This window comes from Rhinatrema bivittatum, chromosome 8 (assembly GCF_901001135.1).
Source record: "Rhinatrema bivittatum chromosome 8, aRhiBiv1.1, whole genome shotgun sequence".
Taxonomy (NCBI): Eukaryota; Metazoa; Chordata; class Amphibia; order Gymnophiona; family Rhinatrematidae; genus Rhinatrema; species Rhinatrema bivittatum.
Window position 1 is genome coordinate 96,137,570 of NC_042622.1, and position 18,137 is coordinate 96,155,706.

Sequence of the window (18,137 nt, forward strand, 5' to 3'; positions counted from 1 at the left end):
GCAGGCGGGAACAGGCCAATCCACCACGTTGGCCCCCTTTCGGGTGAGGGCAGTCAACGGGGCCACAATATGGGAATAGTTAGGAATAAAGTGACGGTAGAAATTGGAAAAGCCGAGGAAGCGTTGCAACGCTTTGAGGCCCCTCGGCCGGGGCCAATTCTTAATTGCCGCCACTTTCTCAGGATCCATTTGAAAGCCTGTTGCAGAGATTATGTAGCCCAGGAACGGCAGGGACATCTTCTCGAAACTACATTTTTCAAGTTTCGCGTACAGACCATGCTCCCTAAGTATTTGGAGCACTTGACGGACATGCTGACGGTGTGAAGGCATGTCCTGGGAGTAGACTAGCACATCGTCGAGGTAGATGTTTACGCAGGTGTTCAGAAGGTCCTGTAACACCTCATTCATAAGGTGCTGGAACACCGCCGGGGCATTACATAAGCCGAAAGGCATCACGAGATACTCGCAATGCCCGTCTCTGGTATTAAAATCACAGGTTGGGGAAAACTAGGGAAGAAATTTAATAAAGTTTCCTGTTTAGACTCTTTGGCAACTCGTTGGTCTATTATGATAGGAATACAACTCACACCATCATATATGAAATCTTGTTTTAAGGCACTGTATATGTCTTTGCCTGACTTAGGATTACGGGAAGTCCAATGTAAAATACTTCACTGTTTTTGTTATGATGATGTACGCAGAAATAAAATGAAGTTAGCATCTACTTCTTTGTGTAGTAAATGAGGAATAATGGAAGGGATATTATACCATCGATTGTTTACCTGTCCAAAATTAACCACTTTTTGGGATTCTGTATTTCAGACGATTACTAAGTGTACAGATGTGCCTATACTTGTTACTGGGCAAATATTGTTGACTAGCTCTTACTTGGTAGATTTACCTGGCAATAATTCAAAACAAAAATTTGTGCGCATTGCTATTATGCTAGCATGTAGGACCATACTGGCGGACTGGACTGACCCAATGGCTATGCCTACTTTAGCAGCATGGACAAATAGAATGGTATTACTACTACAAATGGAATTTATAGATTTTCTCAGTGGTACACGTAAACCTGATAAATTGTACTGTGCTTGTTGGCAAGCCTATTATGCGTTACTGCCAAAAGATTTACAAGCTGGTTTGATTGATACTGGTTATAAACATGACTGGTTTTAAATGGAGGTTGCAGTAATGAGTGGGAGAATATGTATGAATGTTGTGTGACTGGGGTATGGCTGTTTATGACATAGAGATTTATGTTAATGCAATTGAACATGTAAGATGAATGACTTTTAGAAGTTTCATAGTGTTGGCTTTGTTAGACACTATGGTTTATGTATTGTGTTTTTGATTTTTGTATTTGTAAGCTGTGTTTTTTTTTCTTTTTGCATTAATTTAAAAATTATAATAAAAATTATTTTGAAAAAAAAAAAAAAGCAGTTTTCCACTCGTCTCCGGGACGAATTCTGACTAAGTTGTAAGCACCTCGTAAGTCCAACTTTTGTGAAAATCTTCGCTCCCTGGAGCCTATCGAGGAGCTCCGGGATTAGCGGGAGCGGGTAACGATCCTGCTTGGTAATGGAATTTAGGCCTCGATAGTCTATACACAGTCTCAGCAAGCCGTCCTTCTTGCTGACAAAGAAGAAGCCTGCCCCTGCAGGCGACTTGGACGGGCAACTAAACCCCTTAGCCAGATTCTCTGAAATATACTCGGACATGACCCGGGTTTCAGGTAATGATAAAGGATACACCCTTCCTCGGGGGGGGGGGGGGGGGCATAGTTCCAGGTAACAGGTCTACAGCACAGTCATACGGACGATGCTGCGGAAGGATCTCCGCCTTGGTCTTGGAAAAAACATCCGTGAAGTCCTCATAAGGTGCAGGAGGACCTAGGGCAGAGTGCATCAACGGGAGTGCGGGAGCCCTGGGCACTTTCATACATAGGCAGAAAGGGCTCCACTTGACAATCTGTAGGGTATCCCACTGAATTGTGGGCGAGTGCTTCTGTAACCACGGCAACCCTAGCACAACAGGGTGGGCAGCCTTATCCAACACTAGGAAGGCTATCTCCTCCGAATGGATCGCCCCGGTGCGGACAGTAATGGGTGCCGTGGACATCAGGGCAGGTCCTGGAAGGAGCGTCCCCTGGATGGAGGTAATTCGTAATGGGACCTCCCGTCTATGCTTAGGGATTCGCAACTGGGAGACTAAGTCCTGCAGGATGAAATTACCTCTGGCTCCAGAATCCTGGAACGCAATCGTCTCAATGGACCCTCCAGGGTATTCCAGGGTAACAGGTGTACGGTACATTGAGGAGCTGTAGCACAGCCTAGGAGGAGCACCTCCTGACCTCCTAGGCTTTGGCGTTTTTCCGCACGCTCCTGGCAGCGTGCCAAGAAGTGGCCCTTCTGGCCACAATACAAACACAACTTCAATGAACGGCGACGTTGCCTCTCTTCAGCGGAGAGCGAGGCCCGTCCCAGGTGCATGGGTTCACAGGTGGGAGCATCTGAACGAGAAGTCTTAGGAGAGGACGCGGGTCTCGCCAACACAGAAGCAGGACTGTGGCGAGAGGAGTTCTGCTCCTTGGCCTGTTGTTGTAGGCGGCGGTCAGTGTGGGCAGTCATCTCTATCAAGGCGTTGAGGTCCTCCAGCAGATCTCGGGCATCAATCTCATCCTTTATGCATCCGGAGAGGCCCTCCAAAAAGATGGCCTTAAGACTACTATCTTGCCAACCTACTTCTTGGGCTAAAGTCCGGAATTCCATCGCATAATCTGCCAAGGAGCAAGCCCCCTGACGGAGTTGCAGCAGATCAGATGTAGCCGTAGCTACTCGGGCAGGCTCATCAAAGGCCTGTCGGAAGATCGAGATGAACTGTTGTAAGTTCGTTAGCGAGGGATCATTGTTTTCCCAAAGGGGAGAAGCCCATATTAAGGCTTTCCCATCAAGCAGGGACAGGATATATATGCCACTTTCACCGCATCCGAGGGGAACTGTCGGGGCAACAGAGAGAACCGTATAAAACATTGATTCAGAAAGCCGCGGCAGGTCCTTAAATCACCAGCGAAACGAGAGGGTGCCGGTAGCTGAGTCACTGGAGTCTTGACCCTCGGGTGCTGGTTCTGGGGCAGACTAGGCCCTGGCATCCAATCCGGCCGATAACTCCCCTATCGAACCAGTAAGGACCTCGAGGTACTGTTGTTGATACTGCAGCTGCTGGGTCAACCCTGGATGCGCCTGTCCAAGGGGACAGGCGCATCTGCTGAGTCCTGTGCCTTGCAATCTGTTATGGAGTCTCAATTTAGTGGACCCTTGGGCTGACCTGCAGGAGACTGGGAAAGTTGTTCAATGTCTCTAGTATGTGGCAGGCTGGGAGGCAGATGTTCAGGCAGGACGTAGAGGTGCTCTTCACCCTGGAAGCTGGTACTCCCCCCGGGAGGAGCCCGTAGGAGCCCAGCCGCTGGGACTTAGGCGGCTTCACCCTTGGAAGCCGAAGCCCCCCGGGAGGAGCCCGTAGGGGCCCGGCCACTGGGACTTAGGCGTGTTGTTGATCAGGACTGAGAACTGGAACCAGACTAGAACAGTAGACAGGTACTGTAAAGGGCTCGGGTACTGGAACCAGGCAGGAACTGTAGCAAGACTCGGGTACTGGAACCAGGCAGGAACTGTAGCAAGACTCGGGTACTGGAACCAGGCAGGAACTGTAGCAAGACTCGGGTACTGGAACCAGGCAGGATCTGTAGCAAGACTCGGGTACTGGAACCAGGCAGGAACTGTAGCAAGACTCGGGTACTGGAACCAGGCAGGATCTGTAGCAGGCCAGCAGGAACCAAGCAGGTGCTGTAGCAGGCAAGCAGGAACCAAGCAGGTACTGTAGCAGGCAAGCAGGAACCTAGCAGGTACTATAGCAGGCAAGCAGGAATGGAGCGAGTACCAAGGCAACTCACTCCGGGGCACGACGCAACAGGGAACCAGGAGGTAAACCCGTTGCAAGGCAAAGACTGAGTGTCCGCGGCCGGCATATCAAGGCTGCGGCGTCTGACATCAGGAACTCGGCGGAGTCACCCCTGGCGGGAAACGGCCTAGAAAAGCGCCCAAGTGACGCGCGCACCTAGCAGCAGGGCGTCCATGGGAAGCCTCCCGGCGGCGCGGCCTGAACCACAACACTTTCTATATGTTCTGTGATTTTGATATTTAGAACACTTTCCACTATTTTTCCTGGCACTGAAGTCAGGCTAACTGGTCTGTAGTTTCCTGATCGCCCCTGGAGCCCTTTTTAAATACTGGGGTTACATTAGCCACCCTCCAGCCTTCAGGTACAATAGATGATTTTAATGATAGCAGACCACCTGGGTTGGGTTATTCTAGTGGCACCAGACTGGGCCAGATGCCTATGGTATGTGGATTTGGTCAGGCTCATCAAGAAGGAGCCACTCAGGCACATAAAGATCAAAAGCCTACTTCGACTAGGTCCAGTGGTGACATAGGATCCAGCTCCATATTGCCATATGACTTAGCTATTAAGAGGAGGAGATTGCAAAAATTAGGAAATTCAGAGGTGGTAATCTGGATGCTGCTGAAGGCAAAGAAGAGGTCCACATCTCTAGCATATGTCAGAATTTGGAGAATCTTCAATACATGGTGCCAAAACAAAGGTTTGTTGCCTTTCAAAATGCAGGTTAATTCAATCCTGGACTTCCTGAAGGAAGGCTCAGACTAGGAATTAGCAGTGAATTCACTAAAAGTACAGATAACAGCTTTGACTTGTTACAGAAGGCAAGTTGGGGGAGGCTCTTTGTATTTGCACCCAGACATTGCATGCTTCTTCAACAGGTGAAGCATGTACGTTCCCCACTTCTGAATTTGGTATTGAGATCCTTGACAAAAGCCACCTTTGAACCACTGAGGAGAGCATCTATTAAGGATTTCACACTGAAGGCAGTTTTCCTAGTAACGATTCCTTCAGCTAGAAGTATTTCAGAGCTTCAGGCACCATCATGCAAAGATCTCTATTTGGCATTTTCTAAACACATAGTCACAATCCACTGAGTCCCTTCCTTTTTGCCTAAAGTGGTGTCAGAGTTTCACCTGAACCAGGTGATTTCATTTAAGAATTCGGATCAAAAAGCTGCTTACATTTCCTGGACATGCGGAGGGTATTTCTTTTGTTACTTGAAAGCCATGAACAACTTCTGGAAGTCAGATGAATGTTTGTTCTGTTTGGTGGCCATCAGAAGGGGAAAGCGCTGTTGAAGGTGTCCATCACGAGATGGATCAAAGAGGTAACCACTTTAGCCTGCATTGGGAAAGGTAGGTAGGTAGGTAGGTGTCATAGGGATTGAGGGTGCACTCGAGGGCACAAACCTCATCCAGAATAGAATACAAATTAGTTTCCCCACAGGACATCTCCAAGGCAGCAACATAGTCTGCATTGCACTTTGTTAAGCATTACAAGTTGGACTTGCAAGCCAAGGAAAATTCAGCATGTGGTGCTAAAGTCTTGGAAGCTGCCATGCCTCTTTCTGGCCAGATTTGGCACTGCTTAGGCGTGTCATATCTATATTTCCTATTTGTTTGGCCTGGTCTGGCAGGACAATGAGGAAGGTGAAATTTAAATGTATATGCTAATTTCCTTTCCTTGTGTCCTGGCAGACCAATTCAGAACCTATCTGGGAGTCATAACAAAGGAAGCAGAAAGTCAAGATGATGCCAAAAAAAAAAATAATAGGAGGGGGAAATCCCTGAGTCATTTCCTATAGGGTAGATTGAAGGAAAATTCAAGAGCAGGAAGAACAAAAAGTCCTGTTCAAACAATCTGGATGAATATACAAAAGTATTTTTTTGTTGTGGTTTGGGGGGGGGGGGGCACTAAATTCTAATATGGGACAAGCTTGGGCAAGAGGCTACTGACATTCTGTCCTGCTACACCAGGTTATATAGGGAAGCATGATGTCAGTAAAGAAAGGTATAAAGGTGTTCTCTGCCTCCATCTACTGGTGAGTGTGTGCAACTCACTTTCTGAACTGGTCTGTCAGGACTGAAGGAAAGGAAATTAGCAGGTACATTTAAATTTCACTATAATAGAAGTGATGCCATTGAAGTCTGTCGCTACAATTGTTACTGTGCTCCAATGAGTATCACAGTGTCCCCTTTGCAAGGAGAATTATGCATCTGGGTGCAAGTAACTTCCTAAACAGAACTAAATTTAATAAACATTATCCCTCAGGCATAAACTGGTGACATCTGAAGAAGAGCCCTGTGAGGTCTCGTAAGCTTACATACTACAACATTTATTTTTTGCTTGGTCATTTTAAAAGTATCATAACCAACTAAGACAACAGACTGGGAAGGAAGCCCTTAGCAAACTTGACCAATGTCTAGGGATTCAAATATTCCTCTATGACTTATTTGCCAGGGATGAAATGCAATTGCTATGTACTCCTGCCACCCACCTCCCTCCAACCAATAATTGTGTTGAGGTGCAGGGTAAGGGCGGGGGAGGGCAACAGATGTACATGGTAAGTGTATTTCTTCCCTGGTGAGTGCACACCCCTACCTCACCTTGCTGCAGCCTTTTCGCCCTTCTCCCCACCAACTGTGAGCCATCTAACTCTTCCTAGATGTGGACAGAGACACCCCACACATACACTTGCCCTTCTCTGGCCCAGTTGCAGACTTCCTTCTTTCCCAGTCACCATTGAAGCCCTCTTACTCGCTTCTTGCTCCTCGCCCACTTCCCGCCTAAACTGCTTCACTTTTCTACATGACTTGTATGGTGACTGAAGATGCCTCACGAACCTCCTTCTCCTCCCCCCTCCCAACTAGGCTCCAATTGTGGATAAAGCCACCACTGCTTCCTCATCTTGTACCCCAAATGGGGTGAAGTCACCATTGCTGTTTCCTCTTTCAGGGCCCCAATTAGAGTGAAGATACCGCCACTGGCTCCTCCCTACCCACCAGCCAAGAAAATCAGCTTGACCCAGGTGAGCAGGTGAATGGATATTCGAAACCCTGCCAGTACCACAGATAACAATATTGAAGGTCAACAGGATTATGTCTTGCTCAAGTGATATTTACTGAAATATTAGAAATTAGCTTGTAGCTATGGAAGATAATAGCTGTGGGTAGATGTAATAAAACTGTTGGGATGTGTGCACCTACAGATCTGCCAAGATATTCAGAGGGATAGGCGTGTTAGTCTGGTGTAGTAAAAGTGACATGAGGCAGGCGGCGCTTTTTTAGACTAACCAATTTAATGAGGCATAAGCTTTCGAGAACAGAGTCCACTGATTTCAATAAGTAGAATCAGGGACAACAAATACCACAATGCATTGGGATGTTTGTTTATTTATTTATTTGTTTAGATTTTTATAGTCTGCTTTTCGGCACTTCAAAGTGGATTACATTCAGGTGCGATAAACTCAAGACTGACCAAAAAGTCTTCCTCCTGGAACTGGATAACTTGGCAGATCTATAAAATGACACAAGGTGGGTGGTGACTTATAGACTAACCAATTTATTGAGGCATGAGCTTTCGAGGACAGAGTCCACAGAGGAAGGATTTTTGGTCAGTCTTGAGTTTATAGCACCTGAACGTAAGCCACTTTGAAGTGCCGAAAAGAAGAATTAAAAAAAAATTCTAAACAACTAATTAAATAAATAAATAAACATCCCAATGCATGCTGATATTTGTTGCCCCTGATTCTATTTACTGAAATCCGTTCTGTAGGTATCAGAATGCAGTAGATGGGGGTTATCAGAAATTCAGAACTAGCCTGCAAATCTCCCTCTTGGAACTGCATAACTTGGCATCTCTGCAGTGTAAGATTTGTTTTTAAGCCAGCAGTGGTTACGTGGTTGCAGTTGGGAAATACTCTGCAGTGTTGGTGCCTTTCGTCACCTACTTATTACACAAGTGTGCAAAGGTCAGCAGAAATTGCATGTCTGTCTTTACCTTAGAAAAGTAACCTCAGAAATATTCCTCTCTACACCAAGGTCAGATTTTGGAGATTGCAGCAAGGTGAATTTACTGTCAAATTTTTGACTTGCCTCACTTTTTAAAATAACTTCACAGTAATTTGGCTTGTCAGTGATACACCATCGTAACCATCAAAATTAGTAGGAGCTGAAGGGAAAGGAAGCTCTAGAACAAGATGCAATACTAAGAGACTCAGTTTTATCCTCATTTTTTAAATTCTGTTTTTATGTATGTTTTAACTGTGAGCCGCTTAGGGCTGTGAATAAGTAACATACAAATTCCTCAGATAGATAAACAAATAAATAAACCATGGTCTTCCAATAGCTGATGGAGGCAAAAACAGTATCAGATGTCAGGAGAACCTGGAATATGCATAAAGGTTTAGTAGGAAAGTGAGCTTAAAGCTGGAGAGTGAGTGGGGCTGCAGTAGTCCAACAACAGAGGAAAATAGGCAGAATGGAAGGTTCTTGCAGTGTTATCTGCAACATATTCTGTGTTTCTGTGGAAAAGAGGTAACAAACGAGCTGGGACTTCCAGTGATGTGGAGACACTGAGAAGTCGTATTCAGGAGACCTCCATCGCTGCCTACTTTATTATGCAGGTTTAATCTCCATCTTGGTGATTTCTATATTGCTACACCCTTTTATTTTTGATTCCCTATCACAATTTAAGACTTAAACAACACTACTTCTGTTGGTATGTCTATTAAATTGGCGAGGTTGGCAAAGGAGAACCTGAAGCCGACTGACAGTGGCATGGCAGCAGAGAGGGAAAAAACTTTGGCTGACCTGAAAGAAGATTGGGTCAGTGTATTGCAGGCCGCAGGATATCCTGCGACTGGCCGCACTTGCCCCCGAATGCCGCATATCCAGCTAAGACACCGCCATGCTGCCTCCATGCCGCCATTCCCCCCGGCCTCCCTAGGTGCGCAGCGTGCCAGTACTTAAAGGCCCCACAGTGGGAAGCAAATGTACCGATGCTCGGTGATGATGTCACATTGCTGGGTATTTAAACCCCAGCTGTGCTACAAGCTTTGCCTCAGCAACAAGTCCTCCTGCTCTTGAAATGCATGTTGCTTGCTGTCTCCATGATTTACCTTGTCTTGCCTCCTTGTTGCCTTGCTTTGTCCTGCCTTGTTCTTGTCTGCTCTGCCCTGCTTGTTCCTGCTATGTCTCATCTGTCCGTCTTTGCCTGACTTCTGGTTCTGACCCTGACCTCTGACTACCCTTCTCGACTGCCGCCTGCCTTGACCTTAGCCTGGACCTCGATGCTGCCTGACCTCCGCTTGCCCCAATTTTGGCCTGGACCTTGACACCGTTTGCTTGCTGCCTGCCCTAACTCCTGCCTGCTACTCTACTTCATCTGACTGCTCCTTACAGGACTCCTGCCTAAACCTTGCTGGCCCTTGGAACCCAAGGGCTCAACCTGCAGGGAACAAGATTGGTCTAAGTGAAGCCCTAGAACCAGTCCTAGCGTGGGCCTAGTAGGTTCACCTGCTAAGCTGCATTAACCACACCACAACCCAAGGGCACAAATCCATTAGAGTCAAAGACATCTTTAAGATGGTATCAGCAAATTTAGACAACCGTTTATTGAAACTACAAGCTTCCATGGATAAGATATGTGATGGAATGGAAAAGCATGCTGAGAGAATTACAGATTTGGAGAGCCGGGTATCTATGCTGGGTAAACTGGTGGATGAACTGGTGAAGGATGAACTGGTGAAACTGGCAATGGCTTGGATGCACGCTCCTTTTAAAATCCTCTGACCTATGCAGTAGAAGCGGGATTTACGTGCATCGGCACATGCTCACTTTAAATTGGGTGCATACGTACATGTGGTCAGGCTATTTTATAACTTGCTCACAATCCTACTACTAAAACGTTTGGTAGTTTTGCTGGATTAACTATTACTTTCACAAAATCAGAAGCCCTATCTCTTTACGTGGATACTCAAAGGGTTTAGAAAGGTGCTTTCCCGTTCAAGTGGGCTTCCACATCATTTAAATATTTGGAATTTTACTTCTCATCTCAGGTCTCATATATATATATATATATATATATATATATATACTTCAAACATTACTCCTACTTTGGAATACTTTCAACAATTACAGGCCTGGATGGAATTTACGATCTCTTTATTTAGTAGAAATGTTTTGTTTAAGATGGTATTATTTCCAAAATGATTGTACCGGCTAGGGATGTGCAGAGGGACGCCATATGTTGCATTCGGGATTTGTATTCATTGGGGGGGCAGATACGTTGCATTTGGCAAGGGGGGGCCCCCCGATACGTTTATGCGTTAATTCATATTTGTTTCCTGGCTAAAACTGAATTAACTACAACCCCCCACCCTCCTGACCCCCCCCAAGACTTACCAAAACTCCCTGGTGGTCCAGCAGGGGGTCCGAGAGCCATCTCCTATACTCACACCCTCGGCTGCCGGCATTCAAAATGGCACCGATAGCCTTTGACCTTCTATGTCACAGGGGCTATCGGTGCCATTGGTCAGCCCCTGTCACATGGTAGGAGCAATGGATGGCCAGCGCCATCTTGGGGGACCCTCCTGCCAGTATTCAAAATGGCGCCGATAGCCTTTGCCCTCACTATGTCACAGGGGCTGACGTAGCCCCTGTGACATAGTGAGAGCAAAGGCTATCGGCGCCATTTTGAATGCTGGCAGCCGATGGCCCGAGTGCAGGAGGTCACTCCCGGACCCCCGCTGGACCACCAGGGGCTTTTGGCAAGTCTTGTGGGGGTCAGAAGGGTCCCCCAAGACTTGCCAAAAGTCCCTGGTGGTCCAGCGGGGGTCCGGGAGCGACCTCCTGCACTTGGGCTGTCTGCTGCCAGTAATCAAAATGGCCATTGGTCAGCCCCTGTCACATGGTAGGAGCACAAGATGGTGCCGGCCATTCATTGCTCCTACCATGTGACAGGGGCTGACCAATGGCACCAGTAGCCCCTGTGACATAGAAGGTCAAAGGCTATCAGCGCCATTTTGAATACCGGCAGCCAAGGGTGTGAGTGCAGGAAATGGCTCCCGGACCCCCCGCTGGACCACCAGAGAGTTTTGGTAAGTCTTGGGGGGTCAGGAAGGGTGGGGGGTTGGTTTAAATTCACCTCTTTAGACGGCGGAATAATTCGGCGAAGATTCGTTGTATTCGTGGGGAATCGCGATACGTTTCGCTTCCCCACGCATACAACGAATATGGCCCTATACGTTGCGGATTACAAATACGTAGGGTACGAATGCACACCCCTAGTACCGGCATCAGATGCTGCATGCTGGTTAACGCTTCGGGATGTGGTGACGTTGAAGTCGCTACTATCTACATTTTTGTGGAAGAATAAATCAGCATGTATTAGCTATGCTACTTTACTGAATCCAAAGGATAAGGGGGACATTTCTCTTCCAGAGTTTCGATTCTAAAATGCATGTCAGCTTCGATTTGGCTGGGAATGGCTTTCAAATACATGTGAATTTTGTACTCCTAAATTGGTTGCTTCACCTCTCCATCTTTTATCACTTTGGGGTGCTTTAGTTTCCCCAACCTGATCACTTCCAGTTGCAATGAGGAATTATCCCCTTCTGATGTCAATGAAATGAGCATGGCAATATCTTTGTCATTGGTGGGGAGTAACCTGTCAATGCGCTGCGTTACTGCTGGTTGTAGGAAATCCTAGCTTTGTCCCTAAAATACAAAATAGCATTTTTCATACCTGGTATGCTCACGGCATCGCTCGACTTTATCATTTATACTCTATAGCAATAGATGCTGTCTTTTCATTCAAGCAAGTAAAAACTGATTTTAATCTTTCTAACACACACTTTTATGCCTTTCTACAAGCTAGACATTATATTCTAACAGCTAAATCATGTGCTCCCTTTCGGGCCGATTCAGTAAAGTCCGCGGGAGAGCGGACGAACGCCCGCTCTCCCGGCGCGCGCACAGGCCACTCGCCTGTGCACGCAATTCTGTATTTAAATTAGGTGGTGCAGTAGAAACAGGCAAAAGGAGGCGCTAAGGACACTATTTATTTATTTATTTATTTATTTATTTATTTATTTAATTCTTTTTAATATACCGATGCTCAAGACCATGTCTTATCGTACCGGTTTACATCAAACCAGGGGAAAACCATAAATTATGAAAATGAAAGTTACAATGAACAGGGAGCATAATTCAGGACAATTGAAAGTAGAAGGAATTAGATTAAGAAAACGCTTTTTAAGGAAATGCGTAACAGGCAACTATAAACAATTGTTTGCAAGTCATTGCTAGTTGGGGAGAGTCTCATACTGGAAAGGCTTGAGAAAACAGCCAAGTTTTCAGTTTTTTTCTGAAGGACAGAAGACATTGTTCCTGGCGTAGATCTGGGGGTAGTGTGTTCCATAGCTGTGGTCCGCCGGATGACAGTGTTCGTTTTTGAAAGGAATTGTGATATTAAGTCGGAGGGTGCACAGAAAAGCAGTTTTTACTGCTTTTCTGTGCACTTTCCCAGTGCCGGCAGAAACTAGCAAGGTGCTAATTTCTTAAAGTAAAATGTGCGGCTTGGCTGCACATTTTACTTTCTGTATCGCGCGGGCATACCTAATAGGGCCATCAACATGCATTTGCATGTTGAGGGCCCTATTAGGTGCCGCGGGTTGGACGCGCGTTTTCCGCCCCTTACTGAATAAGGGGTAAGGGAAAACACGTGTCCAAGGGCAGGTTAACAGTGCGCTCCGTTGGAGCACAGTGTACTGTATCGGCCTGCTTGTTTGTGGCTCTGAATCCCTGGCAAATTTAATTGTTGGGGTAGGTACCCAGTTGGACAAATTGGCTTCTTGCTATAAAATGAGATTAGATTAACTGGGCACTTTTTGTACTAGCGACGGAATGATCAACAGAATTGGGAACTGTAATTAATGTAAAGGATCTGGGAGTTTTATTTAAAAATTTAAATAATGTATCTTTTGCATCATAATTTCGGGAAGTGCAGTTTAAGATTTTACGTAGGAGTTATTATGATGTTGTTAGAGTTTTCAAAATGGGATTATGAAATTCTGATCTATTTATAAAATGTCTTCATGTCAAAGGAACACTCACTCATAGGTTTCTATTATGTGTTCAATTATATAATTATTGGGAACAAGTGCTTACCACTTTGGAATGGATAGTGGCTATCGGACCTCCATTTACTGTAGAATGTTTAATACTGGGTTACATGGCCTGGATGGATGGCCTCCCAAAAGGATATATACAATTTACACAGATTGCACTCTTGAAAGCTAGACTGGGCATTTTAAAATGCTGGATGGAGGAACAAACTCCTCCCATATGCCTATGGTTTCTACAAATGCTGGACTTAAAGTACATTATACAAATGGATGCTAAACTGGAAAAGAAACCACTACTGAAAGATTATCAAAGAGCTTGGCAAGAGTTTTTTTTTATTTTTTCAGAATACACAATAACAATATAAATAAAATTCAGTAATTGCTTATGTATATAAAGGTATGGATGTGGTGCGAATGGTTGTCTTGTCCTTACTACTGCAGTAGTTTGTTAGTATTGATGTTAGAAAATGATGTACATCTTAGTCTGTTTTTTGTAAATTTTATTATATTTGCTTGTGTATGTACTGAGATGACATCGCTTAATAAAATAATTAAAAAAAAAAAGTAAAAGAGGTAGAAGCTTTGCCTGGAACAGTGATCTCAGATTTGTACACTGGAATGAAGCAGGAGCAGCCCTGCTCTCTCTGTAAGAGCCTGCTATACCGAAAGGTTTTTCTTTTCCATTTTGCATTTTTGGGGAAAATGTTAGTACATCTGGCCCCCAGACAGACAGGTGAATTTTCAAAGGAGTTACTCATGTAAATGTAACATACTATCACAGCAATTTTCAAAAGCCATTTACCCGTGTTTTGTGCACTTAATGCAGGTAAATCCTAGGGACAATTCAATGGCATGCACTGTAATAATTTTCAAAAGCCCACTTACACGGGTAAAGTGCATTTATTTATATAAAACCTAGTTTTAAGTGTGTAAATGCTTTTGAAAGGCAAGTCCAAAAGCTTCTTTTTCAACTAGAAATGGTTCCATATTCCCTAACATCACAATCCCAATACCCTGTTCATTTCAGTTTCTTTTTCCTAACTGTAAGCTTGAGTGTGATGAGTTGTATTCTTTAGCTGTTCTTCGTAAATGCTTGAGGTGTCCTCTCTAAAATAAAGCAGAAGATATTTCCTGACTCACTTAACGGCTGATTCCCATTCGTTTCTCTGGGAAAAGACCTTGATGAATTACCTTAATAGGAAACTTTGTACCACAGTGCTGCAGGATATCTGTACAACCCTCCTCCCACAGTCCTTTCCAGAATTTCTCCATCCTTGACGTTACAGCTGTGGAATATATTTAAGTGGCAGAATGGATTTAAAAAAAGAAAACCGGTTTTCCAGGTGAGCTAGGGAACTTATCAGAGACAGGACCGGGCCCTCCTTAGTGCATCGGACGGCCTCCTCCTGCCTCCTCCAGATTACAGCCTCTCAGATGGCGGAGCTGAAATGTTCCCTGCTAGTACTAATACCATTAATTATAATCTCATACTTAATTATAATGATTAAAGCTATTTGCTCTCTGGTTTTGGTGCCTGCTTCCGGGTACTGTGCACCGGGTTTCCCCCCCTGTGCAGCCAATCAGGATGTGACCCTGCTAGGTTGTAGATCTTAGCAAGAGACTATGGGAGGGGAAAAGCTCATAATTTCTAATGTAGTGACGTAGTAAATGATGTCACATGAAGTTTGGCCAGCGAGGCAGTTAGGATTGCAACTGCCGCACTGTGCAGGTTACCTCCATGCCACCTTCAAATCTTTTAGCATTTTCGATTGTGGCCACCGCCTCCTTTAGGAGGGTACTCCAGGCATCCACCACCATTTCTATGGAAATGGAAACATATTTTTTAAAATGTTTCTAAGTTTACCCGCTTGGAATTTTACATCATGACCCTTAGTTTTACAGGTTTCTTTTTTTTAAGGCAAGGTAGAGATGCTCACTGTCCTGTCGGATATTATTTTGTTTCTTGTGTGACTTTTATGATTGTTGCCTTGCTCTCCGCAGGTTATAAATGTTTTTAAATAAATAAAATAGGTAACGTTTGCTTCTAGTGCATTATTAAAACCTTTTTAAGGTATTAAAATGTCTCTAATCTATTCCCCTGCCTCTCTTCCCCTCTTCGGGTGGCCAACTCCGGTCCTGAAGAGCCACAAACAGGCCAGGTTTTCAGGATGTCCACAAAGAATATGCATGAGAAAGATTTGATCGTCCTAAGGTCCCTTTTCTGTGCATATCAGCATCTCATACCCCCCCCCCCCCCCCCCCAATCATGTACAACTCATTTGAATTTTTGTGCCCCTGATGCATGAGTCTGCACTTCTTTACATTGAATATTAACTATCAAATATTTCATCACGCCTCAAGCTTAGATCCCTTCTCATGCTGCCTAATCCCACATGAATGTCCACTCTATTGCAGATCTTGGTATCATGTACAAAAAGATAAACTTGTCCACCCATGTCATCCGCAGGATCACTCTCACAAAGACTCTCACAATGAACAAAAATATTTGTTTAGCATTTCTACTTTTTCCTCAAGTCTTCTTGTCTTCTTAGAATTCCACCTATGGTTTTTCCTATTTTATTTTCACGAAGGTGGGGGAGGCTCAACCTCCCCCACCCCTAGATCATGGCCATAATAACTTTAAATTTAAAGTGGGGTTTCTCCATTCACGGATGGATGGTGCCATTCTTCAGTGCTCTGCCCTCAGGGAGCAATTGCACTTTGCTGAGTCAATGACTTCCTTTTAAAAAAAAGATTTTCCCTGGCTTTAAGAGAACATGAAGATGCTGATTCAGTGATGTTCTCAGCTAAGACCCAGTGATCTTGTCTTAGTGCTAGGATGCTATGCCTGTACTTTGTGACTCTTTTCATTTTCCTCTCTGGTCAACTTACACTTTGTAGACCAAAAGCCCATGCCCAGCACCCCCAAAAAAGGTAAGCAATGGTTTTGGCCTTTCCCCGTTTCTTTCTCTTCTAGGAAATGTTCCAGAGAGAAAAATCATAAATGTTTTGCATGCATGGAGTCTCATAACCTAAGATTTAGTTCTATTGCTACTTGCTGAGAATTGTAGATCAGTGGATTATAAATGTTTGAAATAAAATAAATAAATACATAAAATTGTACAGACTGGATACAGAGTATCAGCATCACCCAGTTACAGCTGGTTCCCTCTATATTTTCCTAGGAAGGGTGAAAGCCTGAATCGACGCTAATAGGATTTGAACATGCAACCTTCACTTTGTATATAGATACCATACAGCACCGTTTATAAGAAGTTAGGAAGTAGTTTGTTTAAAACAAATCTAAAAAAAATTATTTGCTAGAGGCTGTGGTTACAGAAGTTAGTGAAACTGGGTTTAAAAAAAGGTTTGGTTAAGTTCCTAGAAGAAAAATCAGTAAACTTCTATTATGATAATTAATAAGCAATAGTAGCTTGTGATTTATCTAATGTTTGGGTACTTGTCAGTTACTTGTGACTTGGATTGGCCACTGTTGGAAACAGGATACTGGGCTTGATGGACCCTTGGTCTGACCCAGTATGGCATATCTTAAGTTCTTATGTTCTTACCGTACACTAGATTATCCCCTTAATTAAAATATTGCATCCTGATATATTCATACACAGATGCTGCACCATTATTCCCTGCTTCTTACAATTCTATAATTCTCTTCCATAAAATCTGCAGAGAAGAAAATCCATCCTACCAGAACTTCTCTTCGTCCACTGCATGGGACCTGGAAGAGGATGACGAAGATTGCTGGAATAAACTGGAAAACTATCGGGTGAAACTGGTCTCTGTAATTGACCCCATACGGATTACTCCTTATCTCAGGCAGTGCCGGATTATAAACAGAGATGATGAGGAGCAGGTTTTTAATGACCCCAGCCTTGTCATCCGGAAGAGGAAAGTTGGTGAGTGCTTCTGTGCAGCAAACATAGAGATGGGGGACATGAGGCATTGGAAAGGACTATCAGCCTGAGTGCTAGGGGGTGGGACAGCTCAGATACTGAGATTAATTTGCATCTCTGTAATATTACTTTAGAACCTTAATTATTACTAATATTATTATTTCATGTTTTTATACAGAGCTGTAGACTTGCACAGCTCTGGACCTTATAACAGATGGTAATATGGCATGGAATATTCATGGAGGAAAGCTGCATTGTGACTGGCTGATGAAGCTGCTTTGTGAAGTCACACCTATGTCATAATGGCCAGGTAACATCACCGGTGTGGCATCAAAAAAATTAAAATCAATGAAGAAAAAGCAAATCAGGAAACATTGCCCCTGTTATTGAAGGCATTAGCAAATCAGGTCATGTGTTGCCTGGACATTACAACAACTTTCACGTACTTCCAGTCTCTCAGCCTTCAACCTCAGACCTCTGTGTGCACCTAAAGTCTGCTTTTACGATGACCAGATAACTCCATGTCAAGGGAGAAAATCAGATCTGCCACTCCCATGCATGTAAAGGGGTAAATCCAGGACTGGCTTAGCTGGTTTACCCTGGGCTTGAGCTGGTTTCCTGTGGTCATGGAGCTATCTAGTCATCCTAACTATAATGGCTTGATAGTACTGACAGTGTGGGATTAGCCTTTGTGTGCCTGTGGCTGACCACTCATAAAAGGCAGAATATATACAAAATAATTAAATTACTGAACATTCAATGTTTGCATTGCAGGAGTTCTAATGGATATTCTGTACAGAACAGGCAAGAAAGGTTATGTGGCATTTCTTGAAAGCCTGGAACTCTATTACCCACATCTATATAAGAAAATAACTGGGAATGAACCTACCAGGGTCTTCTCCATGATAATAGGTAATGTTTTGCAACACTTATTTCACTGATGTCATTTTCTTTAAGCAACATTTCCTAAGAAGCTGGAATGAATAAAAGTACTGCCTAGTGAATAGAGGTTTCATAAATCTATTCAGTGAAAAATAAGCTGTATAGTAAATTTAAGACCATGATATGCAGAATCCTTCACAGATAATAAATATGTTGTATTATATGGTGTCACAACAACAGAAAACCTTTATTTTTCC

The 18,137-nt window shown here is 44.2% G+C and overlaps 1 protein-coding gene across 6 annotated transcripts in view; it reads left to right on the top strand.

Annotated features, from left to right (window-relative positions):
* CARD9 (caspase recruitment domain family member 9) overlaps positions 1 to 18,137 on the top strand; it is a 61,372-nt gene that overhangs the window by 25,829 nt on the left and 17,406 nt on the right. For 4 of the 6 annotated variants that reach the window (XM_029613147.1, XM_029613146.1, XM_029613145.1 and 1 more), the window contains exons 2-3: positions 16,775 to 17,001; positions 17,773 to 17,910. In XM_029613147.1, coding sequence (XP_029469007.1) covers positions 16,775 to 17,001; positions 17,773 to 17,910 — 365 coding nt within the window. Of the gene's footprint in view, positions 1 to 6,912; positions 6,989 to 16,774; positions 17,002 to 17,176; positions 17,309 to 17,772; positions 17,911 to 18,137 lie in introns of those variants that run through there. The other 2 variants (XM_029613149.1, XM_029613148.1) reach the window with 2 other exon arrangements.